The sequence below is a fragment of the Ictalurus punctatus genome, chromosome 9, assembly GCF_001660625.3.
Source record: "Ictalurus punctatus breed USDA103 chromosome 9, Coco_2.0, whole genome shotgun sequence".
NCBI classification, from domain to species: Eukaryota; Metazoa; Chordata; class Actinopteri; order Siluriformes; family Ictaluridae; genus Ictalurus; species Ictalurus punctatus.
The window spans coordinates 12,153,602-12,161,318 of NC_030424.2; the positions used below are offsets into that span (position 1 = coordinate 12,153,602).

At 36.1% G+C, this 7,717-nt stretch overlaps 1 protein-coding gene across 1 annotated transcript; it reads left to right on the forward strand.

Annotated features, from left to right (window-relative positions):
• The first annotated feature begins 3,737 nt into the window (after positions 1-3,737).
• c9h1orf115 (chromosome 9 C1orf115 homolog) lies at positions 3,738-7,135 on the forward strand. Its single transcript, XM_017477251.3, has 2 exons — positions 3,738-4,091; positions 5,088-7,135. Exons 1-2 carry the CDS (start codon positions 3,792-3,794, stop codon positions 5,223-5,225), a joined length of 438 nt encoding a protein of 145 aa, XP_017332740.1. The 5' UTR covers positions 3,738-3,791; the 3' UTR covers positions 5,226-7,135.
• Positions 7,136-7,717: the final 582 nt, after the last annotated feature.

Here is a 7,717-nt window from a genome sequence, read left to right on the forward strand (position 1 = left end):
AGCAAAATTTAACTTTTTTGCTGTGATACTACACACCATGTTTGGAGAAGAAATGGCACTGCAGATCAGTGAAGAAGAAGAAACAGTGAAGTTTGGAGGTGGAAGCATCATGGTGTGGGGCTGTTTTTCTTCACACGGTACTGGCAGACTTCAAAATCCCACCTGAATACTGCGCCGATTATAGTCTTCATACAGGAAGCGTCTTGAAACTGTCATTACAAACAAATACTTCTCCACTAAGTATTAAATCAATTTCAGTTTGCGTGTTCAATACTTTTTTTCCTGTGTCATTACACTTTATTACACATAACTTTATTTATGGACTTTAATGTTTGGATTTCTTTATATGTGTGCATTTCTTGAGTTAATACCAAAGTCTTTCATGTGAATTTCATGTGAATAGCCTCATTGGAAATATTTTTACTGAAAAAAATGTTGACGCGTTCAATACTTATTTCCCCCAAATGTATAAGCTTCAGTTCTGCTTCCTTATGTTCTAGATCATCAGAGCTGATTCCTTCTAAGCTAATGGAGATCACATATCAGAGGCATTTTGAATGTTCATAATAGTTCACTGCTGACAACAGAAAGCACTGATAATAATAGTTGATGCCATATTTTACTGAGGATGCAGACCACTAAAAATGCTGATCTTGCTCTCTACTGAGAATGAGAACCACTCTGTAGTACATTCACACACTGAGAATCAATTTAATTCATCACAGAGCCTTGCTGAAAAAGAACACAATAGAAACAATCACATAAATTCTAAAGGTTACCACTACAAACACCATTACAAACAATCAGCTAATGCTGGCTCAAATTTAGCCTATTACCCAAAAACACTTAAAATTCAACATAGAAGCAAATACTCACATCTACCTCTGAACCCAGTTGGAGATAGAAAAAAAGACACCAGCCGTGAGTGAGAAGAAGCAAGGGTCCAGATTTATTGGTTCCGTTCCACCATACGAGATCCACACCGATGAGAAGTCTCAGAAGTGATCTGAAACCCTGAGCTTAAGCTCCAGTATTTATACTGTATTTACTCAGTAGATAACCAATATGTTTCAAAAAGACTATGATATCAATACCAATAGGCTTAAAAAAGAGCTCATCTACATTACTATTATGTTCTAAAAAAGGGGGGGCGGAGGGGGCAGGTTCTCTTAAAATTAAGGCCTTCCTTGCGAGACAAGAATCTTCACCATCTGAATTATGAGTAAGTTACATTTCTCTGTATTTCTGGTTTATAATTTATTTTCATATTTGCTCTATATCTCTATTTTATATATAGTTATACTGCTTGAAAATGGTTTACTGTACTTCCTACTTCATAATATCATTATATTACCCTTCTACTGTCCTACATATCCTACTATTCTGTATTTTATAAAGAGTTTTCTATTATTATAAGATATTACCCTTATAATATCTTAATACTCCTTTTTATTATTCTTATAAAGTTATAATGTTGTGTGTGTGTGTGTGTGTGTTATGTCTACATGCCCGCCCTTGACTGTACGAGAGCGTGCATGTGTGTGGTAGCACTCCTCAGCTTTTATACTTCTTTTTGACTTTTTGACTAATAAGCCATAGTGTAGCACTCTTAAAGATCTTAAAGTGTGAATCCAATTCGTCAATATCCGCCTAACACCGCTTCTGTGTGTCTTGGTGCCCGTCATTTCTTCTTCTCCCCTTTACTGGATACTAGGTCTCCCTCATGTTTATTTCATGTCATTTTTTATCCACAACACTAACCATTAAAACCATTACCATTACTAGTCCTTAATGGTATCTACTACAAATAACATGCCAGGCAACAAATTACCAGTAGAGACGCACAGGGACCATTACAGTTCCCGATTATAACCATTAAAACCATTACAAATTCTGTGAGGAATTCTATTCGGGGTTTTTTTGGGGTTTTTTGTGTGTGTGTGTTTTTTTTTCCAGCAGGGAGCTCATGGGGTTTGATGAAGCAACAATAAGTCTGTAAAATCTGACACTTCTCTTAAATAACACCCAAGCTCAGTGATGTGGCAGTCACTTCCACCAAGCACTTCTACAGATATTCTCACATATTCTCATCTTCAAGTGCAGATAAATTGATAAGTTTATTAATATGCTAAGATGTCAATAACTTTGGCAGGAATGGCAGGTTTGACTACAGTCTGACATATTTGAACTCTGGTCTTCAAAGTAGACACTACGCGCTGACCAATAACATACAATTCACAGATTTGTCTGCCTGTAGTGAAAGCCAGTGTAGTTAAAAAAAAAAAAAACCTGTCTTAGGGGAAAACACTTCTATGCATGTTCTTCGGTCCAAATGGCAAGTTACACAATCTTGCTTAGCAGCTAGTCCATTTATGCCCTGAAATACATAAGGGTGGCAAAGTTCAACACATCACCACAAGTTATGAATTTCTGAATTTTATAAAATTCTGACATTAATTACTATGTGTCTGCAGAGCCCACACTGTTTACACAGCAACACAAACAGTAGACCATGTGTCTGTTTTAAGGACACTCCAGTAAGTATGGAAAGTATATATATATATATATATATATATATATATATATATATATATATATATATATATATATATATATATATATATATATATTATACCTTATATACCTTTTATATACCCTTAATGTGATTAAACACACTATGTGGCATACATCAAATCAAACTGACAAGTTAGGATTTTGGCACGTGTACACCTATGAAGAAGGAGATTATGTAAAAATAAATAATGCTAATGCAGTGAAGTGTAGCATGCTGTAATTCAACCTTCGTGGTAAGGAACAGTTATCCATCCATCCATCCATCCGTCAATCCATCTTCTATACCGCTACTTCAGGGTCACGGGGGAACCTGGAGCCTATCCCAGGGAGCATGGGGCACAAGGCAGGGTACACCCTGAACAGGGTGGAACAGTTATCAATGTGGATATTATTTAAAAAGCCCAAAAAACACTATACATTTGATTTTATAATATTCGTAGATGGGAGGTGGTGTACAGCATGGCCACCTCATAGTTCCAGGGTCCATGGTTCGATTCAGAACTCTTTTTGTTACTGTATGTGTGGAGTCTCTGGGCATGTTCTCCACATGTCTGTGTGGATTTCTTCAGATTGTGGGTAATTGGATTGGCCATGCTAAATAAGCCATAGATGAATGAGTGTGAATGTGTCTGTGTATGGTGCACTGTGAAGAACTGGATCCACCATGACCCTGACCAGGAAGATGAATATTTGGAGATGGTGTTCATATTTAATAAGGTTTATGCCCATTTATATTTAGCTATCTATTAACCCTGCTGAAAAAAACAAACAAACAAACAAGCAATAGAAACCATCACAGAAATTCTAATGGTTTCCACTTACAAATCATCAGCTAACCATTAAAGCTATTACCATTATTGGTCCTTAATGGTAGGTATCCACTAGACATATGCCATAAAAAGACAACAAATTACCACTAGAGACCCACAGGGACCATTCAAATTTACATTACAACCATTACAAATTCTATAAGGGTTCCTATTGTTGTTTATTTTTTCAACAGGCAATTATATGCAAATGTCAAATGAAGGTCCCCACGGTATGCTAGATATCCCCAAAACAGCCAACTTTCACCAGTTTTTAATTCCAGTTTCTCACGTGTTTTGTCTCTTATACAAATCCATTTAAAATCTGCCCTGCATTGCGCATGCGCGCAGGTTTATTTGAATTACGTCAGTATAGTGACAGGCTCGGAGTTGCTTTAGCTGGGTCACAAAATGTCGCGGAAGAAACTTCGCAAATCCAAACAGAAACGGAAAAACAAAAAGGAGGACAAATCGAAAGTCATCCTCTGTGGTGAAGAAGAGTGTGTGGGAACGAAGTGTGAAGGGTTTTCCTCAGAGTCGCGTGTGTGTGCGCGCGAGCCGCAGAAGCAGAGGTCCACTGGCCGCAAAGAGAAAACCCCAAAACAAGTGCACTTCACCGTACTGCCGGACAAATACCAGCCTCTGGAGGAGGACACAGCCTCGGAGGAACGCCACAAGGAAAAACAGGAGAAATATAAGAGATTCAGGAAAGTATGTACACTTTATTTATTTTTTTTTGTTGTTGTTAAAGTTCGGATGTGTTGTATTACTTTTAAATAATATTTCCCTGCAACTCTTCAAGCTGATAGGTCTTAAAGTCACGTAAGGTTAACTAGCCTATTTTTCTGTCTGTATTCTGGTTTAATAATAATAATAATAATAATAATAATAATAATAATAATAATAATAAATACATTTACTAATAAAATATTAACATATTTCTGATTTAATAATAAAATAACAAATCTTTTAAAAAAATGTAATTAAAAATAAAACAAAATTTCTCCCTTAATCACAACAAAACCCATATATGACCCATATATAGGTTTTTAATAACAAGGCAGTGTTAGTTGCTACTACTTCAGCGCACCATGCCACCTGATATGTAATACGTAATAGAGATAGATAGAGAGTACTTTACTGACCCCCAAGGGGACATTTGGTGTCACAACAGCCTCAACACAAGTGCAACAGGGAGGACAAGAGAACTCGTACGCAAGAATGTATTTTAATCTATCTAAGTTAGCTAATTCAACAAACCATTGGTTGTTGGTGTACGTTTTGACCCATTGGGCAGCTAAAATTGCTCAGAATACACTATGTGGCCAAATGTTTTTGGACACCTTAATATCACACCCATATATGGTTTTCCCTCAAACTGTTGAAACAAAGTTGGACGCGCGCAGATGACTACAATGTCTTTGTATGGTGTAGCATTACAGTTAACTTTCTCTAAGGGGCTTTAACACAACGCGAGCTCCATGAAGACGGGGTTTGCCAAGGGTGGAGTGGAAGAACTTCGGTGGCCTGCACAGAACCCTGACTAATCCCCACTGAACGCCTTTGGGATGAAATGAAACGTGGATTGAATGCCAGGCCTCCTTGCACGAGATCAGTGCCGGACCTTACTAATCCATACAGCTACGTTACAAAATCTAATGGAACCCCCCCTCCCTCTCTGTCTGTCTGTCTGTCTCTCTTGTTCAGAACTTTGGAAAAGCTCTTCGTTATACCTGGAAGTGTCTGGTCGTTGGACTGCAGAATTTCAGCACATCATACTCCGGGCCGCTGAGTGCAGCTTCCACTCTGGTGCCTGAGATCCAGAGGACAAGGCCCAGAGCATGATGGGAAAAAACCTTTGATAGTGAACTAACCCCCTTTCAATACTTTGACATTTTAAGGTGCAATGCTTGCCAGAATGTAAGGCATTTCTGTATCTTTTTTGATATGATTGATTCTTAAATAATCCTAATGTACTGTGGGCTGTCACTCAAGTGTTCCAAATTGCTCTTCGTCATCCTGGACACCTGCAGGTCTGAACATAATTGATCATAATTGATCATAATGGCCTGTCATGCACGATGTAAACTGACTCTGTAAACTGGATTAGACTCTCATTCTCTTAAAAAAGCTAGTGTACTCTTGAATTCCTACAAACAACTTCTTGAATATGAAGTTAAAAAAAAAATATTTTATTCTTAAGGAATGCTCGAATTTATTTGGACTGGTTCTTCTTTGTTGAGAAAGAGAAAATGCTGGATACAAAGCAGTTTTTTTCCCACCAAAGAGCCACCCTAAAAAGATTCCGGTTTGGTAGATTTTTTGTTTGATCATATTCTCAGCAGTCCAAAGACTTAGAATCATGATGAGTCAAGCATGTGACCTTTCACCTAGTGCCAGAAACGTAATCTGTACATGTGATTTGATCTGTTAATCATCTCAGGTCAGTAACAGATGTTTAAGTCTACTATAATTTAGTTGGGAATAGCTAGTGGGAAGACTAGAGTTTTGCTTGTGGGCTTTTTATAATTAAAAAGTGTATGGTAACATTTATAAATATGAAAATTGCTATAAAAAGATTTTAATGATAAAAAAAAATGGTCAAAACTGTTTGGGGGAATTGAGTGTGCAGACCGGTCAGAACTGGAAATTTGTACTACAGAAGTTTTGCTGCAGTCTTTTAAGAAATGAAAAAATCCCACTGGAAAATCTAACATGAATGTTATTGTCATAAAATATTTTGAGATGAATTGCTGGTTTACAGGAAAAAGGGGTGGGACTGTGTATGTTGTTGTTGTTTTTTAATTTGCATATTCATATGACTTCTGAAAGAAAAATAATGCTTTTAAAAACATGTTTTGGGTGATTTTAAAGGGGCAATGATTTCCAATTGAAATCACTGATTGTTTACAAAGAACACAGGTATTTGTGCTGCTATAGATCATACACAATTAGTGCTAGTAATTTTGAATATTTCATAGTACTGACAAGTATTTAATTACTTAACACGGACAATGACATAGTTATAGTGAACATTTTGATGAGGACCTGATGATGTTTTGTGCTTAAAGGACATGACAAGCTGGTGTTTAGAAAGTTAGAGAACATTTATACAGCAACATTTGCCACATGTAATTTTATATAGCTTATACTATATCTTAATTATTTCATTTTTTTTTTTTTTTAACAAATTGAGGCCTATTTCTGAGATTCTGGTTACTAACAATGCTGTATTTACTCATTTAAATTCAAAATCCAGTTTCCTCTTGTAAGGTTTTACATAGTGTAATGTTTTAATGTATTCTAATTGATAGCACAAAAACCTCAAAGCTGGCTGTAGGTCACTTTTAATTAATTTGTGCAAAGTATAGAGACAGTTTGTGAAATGCTAATGTAAAAAAAATATGATTTGAAACCAATTGTGTATTGATGGCAATATTTATTCACCACTGTGTGGCAGTTTTGTGTCAGAAATGACAAAAAAAAATTTTTAAACATTTTTTGTTTCAAAATATTAATTGTTTATGTGACGGTAGTACCTGAAATGTCATTCCACTTACAGTTAGCTTATTTAGCAATGAAATTAGATATACTGGAGTGTCTCACAGTATCGATAAAGTAACTACAAGGTGACTGTCATGTCTTACAATGTCTTTTCATTTCAGTGCAGTCCAATATTGATGGCAGTTTTCCTCCATTTTAAAGATGGCAGTAAAACATTGTCATGTTTCAAATAAACCACCAAGTGAAATTGACTGGTTTCTACATGTTGTCTTGGCTTATATCACTGTTGTCTTTTCCCATCAGTCTTATTAAGAACTACTTTATCTCATCTGTAATTGGTTTATTTACATTAAAAATTTATTAAAGTTTATTCAAAGAGTAACCACTGAATATACATATTATATGAGTGGAACCAAGTGTTGTCACGTTGCACATTTCTGCAACAGGACAACTGGACACCAAAGCACTATATTACTATTTCCTAAAATAATTTTCTTAACATGACCTTTCTTTTAAAATATTAAAGGACTTGGATTGATCATGAGATCAGAGTAGCCAGATGAGCCAACATCTATTACATTGTCTTCAGATAAGTTGTCTTAATTTCAAAAGTCTGGCTTTACATATTTACACTCCCATTTAGTACACGTTAGCATGAGATCCCTGAAGGGTGACTGCTAATGCTGTTTCATTCCATATCACTCCATCTGAGATATCTGCCAAGGTCTTTCCACTCAACACAGTTTTCAATCCTAACATCATGCGTCTGTTCCAATATTATTGGAAAATGGTGTAGAGGGAAGCTATGCATCTATTGTTTATTACAAGGTTGT